The sequence below is a fragment of the Stegodyphus dumicola genome, chromosome 1, assembly GCF_044657685.1.
Source record: "Stegodyphus dumicola isolate Sdum_Otavi_A_Nest chromosome 1, ASM4465768v1".
Lineage (NCBI taxonomy): Eukaryota > Metazoa > Arthropoda > Arachnida > Araneae > Eresidae > Stegodyphus > Stegodyphus dumicola.
This window is the reverse complement of record NC_140768.1, coordinates 190,063,348-190,083,262: the sequence shown is the minus strand read 5'-3', so window position 1 is coordinate 190,083,262 and position 19,915 is coordinate 190,063,348. Positions and strand designations below refer to the sequence as shown.

Sequence of the window (19,915 nt, the reverse complement as noted above, 5' to 3'; positions counted from 1 at the left end):
ATCAGCGAAAACTATTGGAAGACTATGTACATTGTGATGACAATTTAATGATATCAAAAACTATGCACGGTTTAAAAAACGAACTAAAACAGATTTTCAGAATACAGACTACTACTTTCAGTGGTACGGAATATAATCACATTTCTTTTAAAGATGAAGTGTGTTGCATTGTTTCTTTGTTCATGATACTAACGGAAAAACTTTCTAGAACTTGATCTAATACAAATTACTTTGCCTAAGGTTCAAAATAAGATAGCAAGCTATGATTTTTCGGGAAAAGAAGTGTTATTTAATCAACAGGGGCAAATAAGGTTACAGTCATTTTCATTTCAAATGTCATATGGAATCTTTGATTTCTTACACTTTTAAATATTTAGAATAAAGATAGTCTTTTAAACAAATTAAAAGTAGAATGACAGATATAAGTTTGTATAATAATATGGTAGTAGTTTTACAAAATTTTACATCTGAAATATATATTTCACACCTAAGTCTGAAGTTAAGCCAAAATCTTGCATATATAAGCAAACTAAGTTTTTTAAAAAATTAACCTTTGCTCAGAATTTCGGTGTTTTTTAGAACAGCTGCCCACATGGTACAGTGATTAGAAATGCTGACCACCGTACCGAATGGCACAGATTTGAGTCCCAGAGAAGGCATAGATGTTTGTGTCTGTGCGGCAAGGGGGCACTCAAAACACACAGCGAGTTAAAAATTCTCTCGAGATGTTGTGGTAAGGAACGAAGGGTGGGAGTCTCTCGAACTACCCCGGGGTGTTCTTTGTCCGAACTGGGGTGAAAGCTTAACAGTTAGTCAGGTTCTGCAATGCCTTAATCATATGTAATACTGCAGAAAAACTGGCCTAATGTCTGCCAGTACCTGTTTTTTAGGATAACATCCTTTACACAGACTAAAACTTCTCAGCTCCTAAATAGTTAGAATTCAAATAATAGAGTAACTAACTGTGCATACACAAATGAACCAGACACTACACAACAGATGAGTGCCAAAATTTACTGTATTTATATACTATTTTACAGAAAAATGTCAAGTACTTGTTAAAAGTTTGTAAACAGTCTATAAATGTATCTAATCATAGTAAAACAATACAGGTTTAAAATCTTAGAGGGTTACTCTACATGACTTTGACATAGGTATAAAAGTGTCTGAAGACTAGCAACGAAAAAAAGAATATTAAAAAGATAATAAAAGTTTGGAACAAATGCAGAATTATTGACTATTTGCATATTTATAAATCCTTAGATAGCTAAAACAAGGTTCCCTTTAAGACACTTATGTCAGAAAACAGAATTACATGCATTCCAAAAAGAAAAAAATGGACACAATCCCATTAATAACATCTTCCTCAGAAAAGCAGAATGATGTGCCAAATGCTTTGTCTGCTAACCATTGTTTTTATTTTGTTAATTAACACTAAAATTTATTCACTGCTTTATATGCACACAAAAGCAATATCACTATAAAAATATTTATTTTCATCACATTTTGCGCAAACTTAACTTAAACATTACTAAATCTCAATTCCATGTTGAATGCACAACATTTACCTTTCTCAACTTTCATATTTAAACACAGATGAATTACATACATGTAAGTACCCAAAATTTATTAATTAAATTGTTGCCATACTAATCTATTTTACAGTTGTTAATGCATGTTTTCATATGCTTGCCAACCCATACAAAATTGCCAACATTTTCAAAAAGTAAAACTGTTTAATCATTGGCCATGGTAAAAATTTTCAAACATTTGGCAACTATGCTTTTTTGAGGTGGCATTATTCATGGGAACATATTATAAAGTGTTAAAATATTTGAAAAGCTCATACAAGATATAAAGTTAGACTTCTTTTAGAATTTTAAAATGATCATCATCATAATGTGACTATAGTTACAATATATTAAATTGAAATACCAATCATTACAATGAAAGAACTTAAAAATAAAGGGATAAAAAGAAAGGTATTATTAAAGATCTGAGATTCTTTTCATAAAAGCTAAAATAAATATCAAACACTGAAAACCCTTGCACATGCAATAAAATATGGCATATTAATTTCTGTACATAATTAAAAGTTCAGTCGCTCCATTTTATCACTATAGCTTTTAAATTATCAATTGTTCCCAACAAATACTAAATATTTTCCCCCTTTATCTTAAAAATTATATATAAAAAGATATACACACTATCTGTTGCTTATTCAACTCAATGATTGATAAAATCATATGTTCAAATTTCCAGGAACACACACTAATGAGCAGAAAAATGACCATTTATTAATCTCATTTCCACTACTAATAAAACTCAGACTGGCTGATTCTTCAATGCGAGAATATAATAAATCATTCTCGTTTTTTATGTATACTATTAAAGTTTTTTGTAGTTCACCCATTTAAATGCATAGCAGACTGAGGTATTCTCATTCAGGTGTTTAGTGATTCAATGAAATAGTTTTGATTGAAATTTTTCTAACCCTCCCCTCAATTCCTATACTTTTATAGAAACTCTTTTTTAGAGTTTACTGTCTGCATTGGACTTCAGAGAAGAGGAATTTTCTAATATTAAGGTTAATAAAAACAGTCCTATAAAGGCACAATAAATGAGTGAATGTTCCTTCTTGAAAACTAGCAGACAGATATTGAATGTGGAACTTTGTATCCTATCTTCTAAAGTTTATGCATTCAAAATCTTCCCTTTCAGGCAGAAACATTGTGTACATAAAGAGTCATAAAAAAAGTTCATGAAATGCTTCTTGGTATTACCACACATTAACAGTCTTTGAATAGAAAAGAAATGATAACTGTAGTTTGAAGAAAATGCAAAAAGAGTATCAGTCATGCTTGCAATCATGATGTGGCAGATTGATTAAATAGACAAAGGACAATTCTTTCTAGTGACTACAAACATTAAGTTTTTAAATTTGAACACTGGCAGGAACAATTTTTAAAAATTTGTAGTGTGTTTGAACATGTTGAAAATACCAAGCAAAAAGACTTGAGCCTTGAAAAAAAAAAAAATAAATAAATAAATAAAATATAATAATAATAATAATAATAAAGAGATTTATTGCTAAAAGATTATGGTACTGTCGGCAATTGCAACCAGAGAAAAACTGCACTTAAACTGGACTTCTTTTTAAACATTTCTTTGAATGTATGGCAATTCACAATGCGAATATGTTAAAAGAACTGCAAAAACTGACAGAAAAGTAGGAGGTGAAAGAGAAAAAAAGTCACGATAGGCTAACACCAATCGATTCTAGAAAAGCTTTGTAAATTCTAAGAAAGGTTCTTCAAATGAAAGATTTTGATTAAAAAAGCTATAAGCAGATTTATGAAATGGAGAATACAATTAAAAAAACTGTTGTTGAATAATTTGAAACAAACACAGATAAAATAGTTGTTTGGAAAAAGTTAAAATTTCATCAAGAATGAAATTATAAAAAATTAAAAAATGAATTTCAAACTGTGTAAATAGTTTAACTTTAGCATTAATTTTTAATTATTATTTTATGATTAATTATTCAATTAGCTGTTAGTCATTATTTTGGAAAGTTTAAAACTGATATCTATTAAACTGAGCCCCAAGGTTTGGAATAGAAGCGATTTTAATAAGCAGCAGGAACTGTGCATACAAAAATAAAGTATTGTAAGATTATATATATATATGTTATACAATAAAACATTACAATCACTGAAATTAAAATATTTCAAATACATTTAAAGAAACAGCTATTTAAAAATTTAAAAAAATTAAAAGTGGTTTATAACTGACTTTCCCCTGCATGCTACCATTTGGGAACAATTGATACAAAGCAATATATAGATAGATCTTTATGTCAACATACATATACAAAGCAAAATATTTTAAGACAACACACATAGAATATTTAAATAATAATAATCAGCCAAAATAAATATATTATAAGCAAGTCATAGACCTTTAAGTAACAAATTTGCTTCATTTAAATAGCAACATAATTTATATAACTTTTTACACCACCTTACATTTTTGTTCATATTATTTTGTTTGCATCATAACTTTTCAGTTTCTTATCAAAGATATTCAATATTTTCACATTAATAGTTACAGCAAAAGTGAAATATATAAAAAATGACATACATATTTTTTTAAATGTATGCATTAACATCAATTCTGAATTAAAGGTCACAAAAACATGTTCACAGATCTAATAATTAATGAAAATTAAATAGTTAACTGCATACAAAAATAACAAATCAAGATAGATCTGAAATATTAAAGTACATTAAATTAGCTATCATGATCAAAGAGTTACAAATTTTCAATGGTTTCCAGCAAGAAATGTGTATCTTATAGTTTTACGTACAGAAAACTGAAGGAAAGATTTTTAATATTTCTAACATTACTGAAAGAGAAATAGAAAACACATACCATCTTTACACATGATATTACGAATATATATATAATAAAAATAAGATAACATCCTGTATAAATGAAGCTCATTCAGAAAAATAAAATTACAATTTATTTTCAATTTAAGTACAGAGAATTTAACTTTATATTCAAATGTCGTATTTTCTGAGAATGTTTTGTTTCGTTCTCATTTAGTATTTTAAAAGACTAAAAAACCAAAAGTATAATTTAGGTTCTGAAAAATCCTTGATTTGATGTACGTGAAAATAATTTTGGGCAAGAGTGTAGTTTCATCATTTAGTCAAAAAACATACTCTACTTATTTTGTTTTATGGAACAAATGTTTCACTTTTTTTTTTAATTTCACAATCTTTGCTGAAATTAAACCTCCTACTTATGTTATGTAAACATGGGTATAAAAAAGAAAATCTAGTTTATCCAGATAAGCTGCACACCCAGTTAATATAAATATTTGGAGTTCTACAAGCATATTAACCTTTTGAAGATGGGATGGCCATTATAGTGGCCAGAGTCCTCTGTTTGAAAGGACAGGGTTGTCCACTTTAGTGGCCATGTCTTTCCCCCCCCATTTTTCAGGCAGAAAGAGTGGGGTGAAATGTAATTTGAAGTCTCTGGGGTTTTAATCACTTATCTCTTTCAAAGGTCTTTGTGTTAAGAATCCAGTTTTTCCCAATTTTTCCCTTTTTAGTTTTTGTAGCTACATAGCTACAGAATTCGCGATAACTGCGTTTGTAAATTGTAAACAGAGCCTTGCGTTGCTTTAAAATATTGCACATTTTCATAAGTTTTTCAGGAATTATTTATACATTTTTTCTAGCAATATGCCAAAAAGGGAAAGAGGCCTGGCTAAAGAAGAAGTACAAAAACTTCTTCAAGAGCTTGATGATGAAATATATACACATAAATATATCTGTATCTGATGAAATATATACACATATATATATCTGTATCTGATGAAATATATACACATGCATATATCTGTTATACACATATGCATAAATCCACACGCAAACACATATATATAAATGCATATGTGTGCTTGTGTGTGTACATGTACGTGTCTGCATATATGTTATTACCATTTAAGGGTACGCAAGCTTTCCGCTTTATGCGCATATCTGCATTTATACCATATTATATCAGTGCAGACAGACATACTACATGGATATATAAGTATACATTTCCATTAACAAATATAAATTCCCACATATTTGTATACATGTACAAGCACTTTTTCTTACATTCTTAACAGTTCCTGTCTGTCTTTATTTCCATATATTTCTGTTTATGCTGAAGTGACCTTCACACATGGAAGTTTACTGTGATGGTACTGTTATTCAGACAAATCACAAGAACATAAATATAATTTTTGTGTCAAAGAAACAACAGTAGTTTTACAATTTCAGTCTGAAACCTGCAAATCGTAAATACACTAAAACTAGTCAATGTTTGAAAGGTCATCTCTAGCCGTTAGATTCCAGATGTATTGATGTACTGTTATTTTAAAAGGTACCTCTGGTACCTCCATAGCAGTGTCTCGATTTTACTGTCAAATAATTTTGAAGTAAGATGTTCAGAATGGATTAGAGTAGCATTTGTGAAATTTCACTGTCCGTTGAGCTCCAAGAATACAAACAGGATGTAAAAGCTATCATGATAATAATAAATAATGTACAAATAATGATAATCATGATAATAATTAATAATGTACAAATCTTTGTTCTAAGTCAACACCCCCCAAATGTTCCCCACCTGAATTTCTGAACCTTGACCTTTTAAGTGATTGAATGCCCTTGTCATTCATTAGACATATATCCCAGCAACTATGTTCAAGGACAAATTCCTGGGGGCATACCTTGGGCACTCAGTTATGAAATAGTTTGGATACGACAGCATAATGAGCGAGGTGTTAATGAAACCTATGAATAGCTGCCAAATTTTCAATAAAAAAGAGAAAAACAGTTAATTCAACTGTGTCAGTATAGATTTTGCATGACCTGGCAATGAAGTTTTTTTGAGTAACTGCAAATAAAGATACTCGCTAATATATCGTATAATTTAAATTCCACTATATAAAATATGCAGCCATGGTTGATGTCAAAGCTGCTACAAAGACAGTCTGGTGTTGAAACAAACTGGTTTAAACAATAGAGGAAATAGAAAAATTCATATGGGACGACGATTTAAACTAGAAAGAATATAGAATTACATAAATTCTATATTGAATATAATATTGAAGACAACAACTAATTATCGTGTAACTTTTGTCCCACAGTTTTTGCAGACACTATGCATAACAAACAATTTTCCCTTCAATTTGAAAAACTCTTTGCACTAAGAAATTACCTAAATTTTGATACCCGAGTGAACACGTTCCCTTAGTGAGGCTGGGAATTTAGTTTTAGACATGTTTTAAATTATGGGTTTGCATACTAAATAATTTGACATTTTTAATGACTTAAATTCATTCTATTATTAATACTTGAAATATATCACTTAATAATTTTCAATAAACAATATCAAATGGTACATGGTTAAATAATCTTTTTTTTTTTTTTTTTTTTCAAATTTATAAAACTAAAATATTCTAAAAAACAGTTTTTGAGCGTCCATTTTATTATGCATTAATTTTGGAAAAGAACTGAATTTTAATTAGTAGCACTTATGTAGTTGGACATTGCAATAGTCTACAATAAAATAAAAATATTTTTAATTAAACCAGTTATATTCTAATTTGCTGAAAGTTTCCTTCTTAAATAGTATGTTATCAAGCAGATTTTGAACAATCATGTAAAATTAAAATTTCATTATGCCTATAGAGCATAATTTTAACAGTTCCACTGAACTTTAATTTTTAATCATTTCTATAGCTTTAAGCATTTATTTTTTAATTATTCACTGTGTGGAAGAAAGTTCAAAGATACAGCTATATTTGATAATATATACCAAAACAAATTAAAAATTATAAGGAAATTTAACAGTTAAAAAAAAAGACTAAGATAAAGACTGGTTAAATTTTAAATTGTCGAAGGAAATAATCAAATAGTTGAAATATTTTTTTGACATAACATTAATATAAAGATACGATAGAAATAATTATTGTAAGCACTTAGTAAAGACACCTGGTTTTTCAGTGTAATTTAAAATTCAAACCAAAATTTTATAAAAACGAAAGTAACGTCCTATAATCTAAGGAATGGTATTTTCTTCAACGCAGGTTTACACATTTCCCAGTAGTCTCAATCCAGAACAACTGTAATACGAAATTTTCCCTCAGTGACGAAAAGCATCTTGAAGTCTGGTCACTAATCCCTACACTTCCCCTCCTTTTGTGACATAGATGCACCCCTCTGAAAATCCATTAAACTACATACAAGAATTTTTGTTGTTGATTTCTTAAAGGGGGGGAAGCATTCAGTTCAAGATTCCCTGTCCTTTCAAGGCTTTTACTGCTACCAAAGCCCTGGCCTCAAAAGGTTAACTATCTTTTATAAATAGCGGTTGCCAATAAGAGTTTAAGTGCTGTAATACATGCACTTTGGAAATACAATATATCTGATTTTGTGCAGATTTCAATTAGGCATTAGGAAGAAAGAATTCTACAGAAACAAAGAGGCAGATAAGATAATTTTTTTTCACTCAGTTTCCCAGATTCCTCTGCATGATCATGGCTGATAATTAGATCAATATTTTCTAGATATTGTGAGGCTAATCAATGATCTCACATTCTGAGTATACAAATTTTCATTTTTACTTTTGTACTTGCTGTTTTATTTCATTGCTTTTTTATTAATAAAATTCTGTTTCCTAAAATTCAACCCGTGCAACCCACATAATAACTTTCATTTTATATTGCAACAGCAATAGTGTGCTAAAAGAAAATTCATTGAACAAAATAATATAAAAAATAAATAAAAAGTTACTTAAAGAACTTATAATACATTTACAGTGACTTTAACTCATAAAATATGTATGTTAAATATAAGTATGAGAATTATAATATCACAGGAAATTATATGAATGCTTTAAAACCACAAATAGGTTAAAATATTCAAATTTGAAATTGATAATGATGTAATAGAAAATAAAAACCACACTCTATGCCACAAACTTTTAAACAGCATAAACCATAAACTACCTATGAAACTTATATTTATTGCCTTAATTTACACATACCAATCTATAAATTTTCTTTCAGTTACTTATCACATCACAGAGGGATTAGAGTCCTAAATAACGTAACTCTAGCCATACCTTGCCTAGCCTATTATGCAACTGCAAGGTAGTTCTTTTATTTTATATGAAATATGCAAAGATATAACATTCAAATACATTAAAAATTTTCAATCATGTATCTAGCAACTTTGTTCCAGAAATGCCTCATCAACTTCTAGCAATACTTTGGAAGATCTGGCTTAAGTAAACTCTGCATGTTTACAATATAACCCGAGCAACTAATTTTAAATAAAGAAGATTCATCAAAAACCAAAAATTTCAACAAAAGGAAATAAAAATGTTGATACACAATTTTGCAAAGAAAAAAAAAGTTACACAAACTAAAACATAATATTTACAACTGTCATGTCATTTTTAAGTATTTATAATTCTGTATAATTTTATAAATTTTCATCAGGTTAACCCTAATGGCACTTTTAGCATATACATTCAAAAAATGAAAAGGGGGGGGGAAGAACAAAAAATCACACATATTGCACTCCAAATAGTTTGATCAAAAAACTAACAAAAAAGGTACATGAAAGACTAAACAACTGTTATTGTTGTTATGAGTTAGGACCATTTGCATCAATTAAGATCAAACGTTTTATCAAGAGAGTATACACATTTGAATTGGGAGTGGGGGGAGAAGAAATAACAAAAACTACAAAAACAAGGCAGCAGATTTACCAGGTTTTGTTACAATTTTTAAAATATTTATTTTTTTTTTTAAATTTGAAGCCAAAATTTTGCTTATGTGTTAATAAATCTACATACTGATATAATAAGAACACATATAAAAAAGATTTTGAGTATAATCTACATATAAAAATATACTGAAACAGAGGCTGCTGTTTTCTTTTTATTTCTGCATGTTTAATGATTTAAATTCTGATGACTTATAAAATAATTAGTAGAATGTTCAAAATTTTGAGTGCTATTAATATATGTCAAAATCTTTACTTTGGATTTTATTATTAAACCTAAAATGCTAATAGTACCTCCTGGAAAAAGTACTAGTGTAAAAGTTCTATTACACACAAATCAAAAGAAAACAAAAAAAGTATTCTAACTGCAGATTCAAAGAGAATTTTTTAAGATATTAACTTAAAATTTGATGCTCAGCAAATTTTTAACATGAAGAATTATGCAAATATGTTTTAAGTTCATTCTCTAAAATTAAAAAATAAAACACATTTTTAAAAAACATAAAAAAAATTATACATTAATTTTTGAAACATTAAAAAATAGAAAGACACAGCTGAAATAGGGGAAGGGGAAAATCATAATAATTTACTGTCATCCTTTAGCTGAAATAAAAGCAAATAGTAATAAGTTTTTTTTTTTCCCTCTTTCTTTTATGAGAAAAAAAAAAAAAAAAAAATTCCTGGTCTGCCATTTTATATAAAGTCTACCAGAAAAATCTGCTCGATAATATTATTTCAAGTTTCAACACACATATGCATGTTCATTTGAGGCATATATGTAATATGTCTCTCTTTATCATTGCATTTATACACATGTGCTCTCCTAAATTAACTGAAACAAAACTGTCTGATATCATGATTACGTGAGATGTTATCAGGTAAACATGGCTATTGATAAAGTTCTCACTTACGACACTGTACTTTGTACGAATTTCAACAAGGAAGAAATAGTACACAGAAGCAAGTTGAAATTTAGTGAAAGTTTTTGGTGGAAGTGCAGTTTCAATATGACGTCCAGGAGATGGTTTGAAAAATTTGAAGAAGATTATTCTGACCTTAACGATAAGCAAAGTTCTGGGAAGCCAACTTTAATGATTGCTGATACTGTAAAGACCATGAGAGAGCAAGATCATTTTTGGATGACACTGGAGATAGCGAAAAAGCTCAACTCAGCTGAACAAACCATTTCAGACCATATTTGTTAACTAGGATAGGTTTATAAACATTACAAATAGGTGCGTCTTGACTTAAGCGAGAAAAATTTCCATGAACGTATAGCCATATGCACATATCTGCTTGCCAAGAACAAAAGCGAACTCTTCTTGGACCAGATGATAATTGGTGATAAAAATACCTATGAAAATATCACTATAAAAAAGCATACTGTGAGCCCGGATAACCTGCCACCTTCATCTCTAGACCGAGCTTGAGTCTGAATAAGAGAATGCTGCGTACATGATTGGACATAACAGACCAATGCGTTATGAGCTTTTGAAACCCAACAAAAAGCTCAATTCAGAAAAATACTGTCAACAAATGGATGATTTAGACAAAACAGTCAAAGAAAAGAAGCTGGGAATATTGACAGACTACATGCTGCTTTCGTGACTCACGAGAAAATCGTAGAGTTAGGCTAAGAAAATTCTCAAGCATCCTCCCACTTCTCAGACCTAGAACCCTCAGATTATCACTTGTTTCTCTCTGCGCAAAATAGTTTGAAGGGAAATAATTCAAAACACAAGCAGATGTGAGTCAAGCACTACTTGAGCTCTTTGCCTCTAAAGGACCATCTACACGAAGCGATTTTGTTGGTCGACTTTCTCGTAGAGCAGCAATTTTAAGGATCTGTGCATGTGCCAAAAATCGGTCATGTTCTCTGTCGCGATTTCAGAACTGGTGTTCATTGCTCACTAGCATACGATAAAAATCGGAGTCTCTAGCCAATAAGATTGCTTTGAGTGATCACATGCTTTTCTCCTCATTTGGAATAATAAACATGGCTGCATTTCGTTGGAGCGAAACTCAACTAATAGATTTCTATAGAGAAAATGCTGTGTTGTGGGACACGAGTAATGTAAATTTTAAAAATAAAAAATTAAGGGATTACCTTATTCTGATAAGATTGTTCTTTCCCATTGCTTTATATATTCAAATATTTTCTAATTCCGGGTGAAAATGATTTTAACTTCCCCAAGAAAAGTTCCAAAAACTATGATGCCATGTCATTGGTACTAGATGAAAATATTCAGAAACTACTTGAAACTGTGGTCACATTTATTGAAAAAATTCAAAAAGCAAAATCTCCAGTCAAGAATAAAGCAGCGCAGAGACTCAATTGACTTCGCCAAAAATGGGAGTTGGTGACGAAGTACATAGCTTTTCCGACAGCTCCTACACGAGCGATCATAGCCTAGTGGTAAAGAGTAGACCAGGTTTACTCCGTACGTCGAGATCGTGGGTTCGATTCCCCACCGTCATTTTGGACTTTCTGCGCCTGGAAGAACTTCTTAATTTAGTTTCTCCATCACTAAATTCGAACTCACGTTTTATTTTTTTGCCTATGGGTGGGGTGTATATTGAATTTTAACGTCTTTCTTTTTATTTTTCGAATGGCCGTTGGCATGTGTTTTAGATCTACTGGTCAAAAGAAAGTCAAAAGTCACAAACTCAGTTTTTGTTAATTGAATTTTGCGAAAGCAAATTACAACCCAATTTAATTCAATGTTGCTAAATTTTATTTGCTGATTAACTGATAGAGTCATATAATCATAGTTTTCAGACTGCATTAGTTATTTAATTATGCTGATATTAGTTTTTTAATGTTCAATAAATATACTACTTAAGACTTTGCACCTTTATGATATTTCTTATTTAAAATTTTTCCACTGAAATTACACTGTTGCTTTGTAATGTAGTAATCTTTATTCTTTATTAATACTTTTTACTCATATTGGTTTGATATTCATGATATTATTGTCTATTTATTCATCAATAAAGGTTTTGATTTAAAGCACAGTAGTTACTTATTTTTCTGAAACATGGTTATTTTATTATTTTAAGATTTAAATGCACAAATAGGAGTGCCAGAAAGTAAAATTAAAAAATAAATAAATAAACTAAAAAAGGAGTAATCTGTGTACTCAGTACACACACAAAAAAAGCTTTTTTTTAAAAAAAAAATTTCCTGCAAACTAAATTTAGCAAAAAATCAAAATCACGCGGCATCATCCGTAAATACTTTCCAAATTGTATTGTGTCTTCAATACGCAACTCCCGGAGCAGGGAATTACAAAGGCACTATGAATTTCTCGTCGCCTGACCCAATTTCTGGTCCAAACGCATTTTTTCCCCTTCTGTATCAGTAGCTAAGTTCAAAATTCTAGCTGTATCTATAGTAGCAATTTAAAATAGTCATCCATTATTTTGACTATTTGACAACACCGTAAGCTTTGTTTACAAATCGTAAGACAGTGTGACACTGTACAGGGCAGGAACACTTCCTTTCATAGTGACTGGCTGAGTGAATTCCTGTACTAATGAGAAAATCGTTCCATGTGGACAGGCGAGCTATCTCAGGTACTGTCGGCCAGATAAGTCAGCAGAGAAAATCGCTACGTATAGACGGGCCTTAAGGACAAGGCATTTTTCAAAAATGGTACTTACAATTTACCACCATGCTGATAAGAGTTCATAAGTAATAACAGAAATTATATTGTACACTAAATGTCATTAAAGATTTGGAAAATGTATTATTTTCTTTTGCTTCCCAAATGGACAGAATTTTCCGGTAGACCTTACATTAATCACATCATACATATACAAAAAGAGAGAGATAAGTTATCAAATATAAGCAAGACTTATAACATTAAAAAACTGAGGTTACAATTCCTACAATACACATTTTAATAGGATAAGCCAAAGGCCTATAACCTCTAGTAATCTGAATAATAAAATAAAAAATCTGCCTTTAGTCTGAAATGAGGTTAGTATATTAAAAACCACTAGGAGGTTGATATCACATATAAAAAGTTCCTATAAAAACCAATTTCAGAAATTTATTGTTTGCATTAAGGATTAAATATTAAAAGACATTCATTATAATGTAGTTAAAAGACTTCAAACATTTAGTAATATTCAAAAGTATGACTTAATTAATACAAGCTAGTTCAAGTATATAATATATTCACAGGGAATTTTATGTGACCTACAGCATCATTCTCTGAATTCATGAAATGTTCTTTGTAATCAAAAACTTCATATCTAGCATGCACAAAATACACATCATGGCAGAAATACATGCTCAGGTACCTGATCTAAAGCACACAAAACCAATTTTTGGTTTTCTTAAAAAAAAAAAAAAAAAAAAAAAAAAAATTGCACCATAGAAAAGGGTAAGAATAAATACAATTCCAGGTACAAAAACAGAAAATGAGAATACATGTTAGTACTATCATTTCTTTTATAACTCATAATTTGATAGAACAAATTCATTGAAATGCGCATGAAACACATTCATGTTGTACATAAGTTATTTTAATATTGTTATGAAAAATATAATCCTTTAACCAGCACTAGTGCTGACTCAGAAAGTTCATTAAAAAATATGCTATATGTAACTTGCTGTAAGTAAGACATATAACAAATTCTAACCATATGAATCATTTTTGTTTTCTTTTCTAGTTAAATAAAATTAAGCTTATTGTTTATTAATTAATGCTTTTAACCTTCCCTTTTTTTGAGAATTTAAATAACTTAACACTATATATAATTAAAAGAAATACGGCATTGTAAGTTTTAACTACTTTATTTCAATTAAAAAAATATTTTAACTTAATAGAAATAGGCTTTAAAAAAAAAACTCATATTTTTGCATAGAAAAATATAATAAAGACTCACGGCATAGCAAATTTAGATTTATCTTACTTTTTTTACTTCATTTGAAATGGGTCATGTGTTTAGGCAACTGAAAAAGAATTCCACTGCTAAATTTTGCACCAGAAAAATATTTCATTATTGAAATAAATTTTTTTGAAAAATTATTGAAATAAAACCATTTTACACTTTTAATTGCATAATATTTCTTAAAATAAAATACAATGAAGAAAATAGAACTTCCTCACATGCATTACAATATATATTTGGTCTACAGAAGGGAGATAATCCAATTTCTTGATTATTTGAATATCTAGATGAGCTGTAATATTTGGGAAGCAGCATATGAGCTGCTTTTATATCAATTCTTAATTCATTTAAATGGAACACTCTCCTTATACCTGACCAAACCAGTTATTCTTATAAGCATTTATTGCCGACTTCTTCAAAGGCGCAATAGGTATGATTTAAAGAGTGGACTATTTTTTAACAGTGGATTCTATTACAGGAGAAATGACAACATTAAAGGAATGAATTTAAAAATGAGGCAGCTGAGCATTTCCTCTTCCCTCCCCCGTAAATATAAAAAAATAATAAAAATGCTGAAAAATAAACATACTCTTTGCATCTGGTAGTAAGCATAATTTATCCAGATATAAAATTATGCAGTCATTTAAAATAGTTCCAAGTTCAATGATATATATTTGCCCTTTTCCATTTAAAAGTTTTACACATTCTTTTGCGCAGAAACATGTATTTCATAAACTCTAAATTAACAAGTAAAACTTGAAAAATAAATAAATAAAAATCAAGATTAAGTTCATTACAAACTGAGTATGATTAAATACACACTTTCAGAACAGACAGATTCAAAATATACATACATTTATATATCTATTTTATGAAATAAAAGTAACTTACAATGTACATAAAATGTTAATACAGACAATGAACAAAATAACAATACACTCTGTACATGACTTCAAATGAAAACATTTATATTCACTGGTCCTGTTCTCACATACATTCCTCAATGGTTATTCATCACATGACATAACAGGGAGTAAAAAGTCTCAGAAAATAAAAAAATATATATTTCTCAATTTGAATGGTTAACGCTGTAACGACTGGTGTGCACAAAAGAGGTCAGGGTGTGCTTTTAGTTACAAAATGCTGTAAACCCTACAGCAACCATTCGCAACAGATTGTCAACTAGTAACTGACTTAGGGTTGCCATTCCTTTCTCTGCTGCTACTTAAAATAATTTGTTGCTTTTGCAAAACAAATGCTCCTTTTCAATAAAATCATAATATTTTTAATTAGTTAATCATTTAAAAAAGGTCTAGTAAAGTACAAGAGAAATTTTCTTGTGCTAAACTACAACTAATTTCATTGTTTAACCTTTCATTGTAAGAAGACATGGCTGTAATACTGTTTCAAATTTTGGAATGTGATAAAATAATTAAAAGGGGAGGTTTGCCAATTTTATTGCAGCGAAACTTTTTATGATGATTATCAGACAATCACCTTCCATATGATCCATATTTTCAAGAATATAAATTAAAAAAATCACTGCCTCTCACACTCTCTTCAGCAATCACGTCCAAAGAAAGCTAAATTATCTTGAACTGAGGGTGGACATTTTAGAGATTTCACTGCAACCAGTCTTGTAATACCATTACAGTTTTCCCACTCCAAAAATTACTTTCATCTTCCCCAGCCAATTAAAAGTAAATTTTAATAAGGGGCTGGAACTAAAAGCATTTGGAAGTATTTCACAAACAACTACAGTCAAAAGTCGTTAATCCGGACTCGTCGGGACTTCGGCGATTCCGGATTATAGATCATCAGTTTAAATCTTGTAAGATGGCATACAGAAATTCTAAAATTAAAAATATGAAACTGTAATTTATGAAATAAAGTATAATTATGATCTAAAGGGTATCAAAATTTACAAAAAAAAAAAAAAAAAAAAAAAAAAAAAAAAAAAAAAAGCTTAATATTTATTTGTTTACTTTATTAAACATTTCTTTCAATGTAAGTTGTTAAATTGCTTTGTTTTATGTGATAATACTTTCTCTTTAATTCTATAAACAGACATAATTTCTTGTTCAGTTACAAAGTTCCGCTGTTCAAGTCCCGTTAATTGCTGTGCCGAGAATACCGACTAACTTGTCAATCGAAATTTTTTCGTTTTCACTAACCTCTCTGTCACATTCTTCATGTCTTTATCCATTTTTTGCAACAACTCCACTTTTTGTTTGTTGGACATCGAAACATACTTTCGTTTTGTAGATCCTTTGGAAGTTCCAGCATCGGAAATTCTATTTGATATAATCGAAAGTTTCAAGTTTACTTTTATAAAATTGCTCTTACAGTCTGCAAAAAATAATAAGCGGGATCCAATTCGAAGTTTAAGGAACAACGCAATCATTAACATTAACTGAAATATATAATTAGATAATTTTAGCTTACACCGTTCGTTATACATTAAACGCGCAGGCGAAAACGTATTCTGCACTTGCTCACACGCATATGCGCAGTAGTCAAGGTCTTACGCGCACGCGTAAAATGCCTGTGCGCATGTGCCAACGCGGCGCATGTGCAGAAAGTTTTTAGCTTTGAGGTATGGATTATAGATCATTCCGGATTATGGGTGTCCGAATTAACGACTTTTGACTGTACTACTTAATCTTCCAACTGGAGAGGATGTCTACGTATATCCAACAGTATTTTTTCTGATAGTTCTAAAATATGCATATGTGCATCTTTATAGTTTAGACATGTTTCAACATGTCTAGATTTTAAAGGAAGACAAAAATTCCAGGTAAAAAATAGTGGGAACATTTTGCAATTATGTTTAAGAAAATGTCTTTTCATGGAATATTTGGGAATTTTGTGATTTTTGGAGCTACACTTTTGGATGGTTGGAGGATAAAGGTATTATAATGATTTGAGATCAAGCTCAAACTCATACCCAGTACCTTTTTGGGAAGATAAAGAAGTAAGTGTATTCTCCCTATACAGGTTTACTTCATCATGATATGCAAATTAACCTCTCACTGAAACAAAGGAACCCACTCCACTTGATAGTTGGAATAGAAAACAGATTCTTTAGTTCTTTTTGAGGCTTTTATTATATATGTGTGAAAGGAAACTCTTGCTATTAAACAGGTAATAAAAAGGAATCTGGTTCCTCATTTCCATCTTTTGCTGCTGGCTGCACTATTTTACACACCAGTGTTTGGGCTTAGCAGTGGTTAGTGTTGAACCACTGATCAGTATTAGACACTATATACTTCCAGTGAGAAAAAAAAGTGAGAATATGGGATGAAGGAAAGGTCTTAAGACAGAAAATAAGGTTTACTTGACGTCTGTTACCAAAGTGCTTTCATGGTGGGAAGAGTACAGATTGCTTGTTTACCAAACATATCTGTTCAGGAATGTGCTAATAACCAATTCAAGATTTTCTCTGATAGACTGGCTTGATCATTAACTAAAAGGTTCAAAGCAGCAAGATTAAAATTTGAAATTATAATAAAAAGACCAAATAAATTTAAATATTTTAAAAAATTAAATACAAGTTGCTGCAGAAGAAAATTAAAATTATAATATCTACCCACAAAGAAAAATCTAACTGAATGTGTATCAAAAGAAATGGAGGGAGAGGTAAAGCTGGTATTAGTTTAAATTGATCAACTGTACACACTTTTGATAAACATATTTCTGATAATTGTAAAAGGAAAATAAAATGAAGTTTTATTGCTTTTTGGAGCCTAACTCAGTTTTTGAATATTTATTCTTGGATTTAAACAACATAAATTTGTATCAAAGCAATTTTCAGGAATTTTGCGATCATGTTGTATGGAGGTTACTCAAAGGGACAATTTACTATTGGAGGCCTTTCAATGTAAGCATGTAACCATACATAAAATCTGAATTTTAAAACAGTTACTTGACTTGAAATTTTTTACAAACATGTCACAAAATAATGGGAACTACCTAGAAATTTCTACAAGCTACAAAATCCAAAATCACAATTATCTGAAATTCAATGATGTACTCCAAATCTATAAAATTATGTTCCAGCATGGATTATTTTCATTTATATCTATACTCAAACAATTATGCATCTTCTACATAACTAAAATATTTATTTATAACCATCATGTAAGAGAATGGTATGAAAACAGATGAATAGCTTTTTAATGCTAAAAATCTTATTAAAAAAAAAAAAAAAAAAAAAGAGAGAGAGAGAGAGAAAGAAAGAACGCTTATATCAAAGTATTTCTTGCAATACAAAAAGTAAAACGAACCAATTTTTTTATATTTAGAATTCATAATCTATATTGACATTTGATCATTTTTTTTTAAAATTTTACTTTTCTAATATTATACCATAAAATCCGATAAATGTAACATTTAACTAGCAGTACTTGATAATATGTTTGTACAAAATATCTATGAAACACATATTTTTTGTTTTAATGATATGCCAATACTAAACATGAACAACTATTGAGTATTTCTTGAGCAAGAATATCACACAGTGATAGCACACGGATACTAAGAGGTCTTCAATAACAGTTTCTATAAATATACTTTAATGTCATGCCACATTTGCTAACGTGTGCGTCTCGCAACCGAAAGGTAGCAACCCCGTTCAGTACTGACAATAATTACTGAAAACTAGGCAATAAAGTCCTTCCTACATAAGTTTTGCACATCAGCGAACTAGCTGATCACTGGGAAGTTACACGCTATAGCACCAGCTCTTCTCATTCAATGGATTATTTAGCAAAAATCAAATCATGGTACTTCAAGAGAAACTCAGTGAAATGATTAATTTTTGTGATAGAAAACAAAGATGCCTGCTTATTTCGAGCCCACAGAAGATTTGGTCCGAAAACGATGGCTAGGTTGGATGCTGTCATTTTGTTCAGGTCACTTCTGTCGACAACCTAAAACAAAATAAATTGATAAACATTTTATAAATAAAAAATTACTGAAATTGACAGCTACAATATTTACACTTGTTAAGCATAAACTTGATTCTATAAGCTAGTGTTTCCCAACTTTTTTCACATTATGGGGACATTTCACAAGTGGAAGTAAATTCATATATACTATACACAATTAATTCTTTTTTTTTCTATTTCTTACTTGAGATTTAATTAATAAGATCTTCCTTTTAAATATATTTTAATCATTATACATAAATGTTCCAACTGAGCATCCATTTCCTATACAGTCCTAAGCACGAAATCAACAAAACAAATGGAAAGAAAATACCTAATCCATATACCCTCAGTAGTGACGCAGTGATTAATATTTGGCATACATTTTACGTTTTATCTATGAACTAAATTGTCCATCTATGAACTAAATTGTCAGATAACTGAATGAAATTTTATGGTAATTTTCAAAACACTTATTTTTAAAAATTATGATGCCAAAATGCAAAAGTAAAATTCATTATACACAAAGAAATTACTGATTCTTGACAAATATGCTAATAATAATGAATGAAAAACATATATTTAAGTATTCATATAAATATTTATAATATTCTTTTGCTACATTTAATGTAATCAAATACAAGTACACATTTAATAATATTTAGTGCTTTTTCAGTTTAAACAGAATTTCTGATCTTTCTTAGACACTCTTCATATCATTAACTT

The 19,915-nt window shown here is 29.6% G+C and overlaps 1 protein-coding gene across 1 annotated transcript in view; it reads right to left on the bottom strand.

The window, feature by feature from the left end:
- Positions 1-1,000: 1,000 nt before the first annotated feature.
- RhoGAP68F (Rho GTPase activating protein at 68F) overlaps positions 1,001-19,915 on the bottom strand; it is a 102,470-nt gene continuing 83,555 nt past the window's right edge. Inside the window, exon 14 of the mRNA XM_085824109.1 lies at positions 1,001-19,192. Within this exon, the coding sequence (XP_085680235.1) occupies positions 19,022-19,192 (171 nt within the window). The 3' untranslated portion in view covers positions 1,001-19,021. The remainder of the gene's footprint in view (positions 19,193-19,915) is intronic.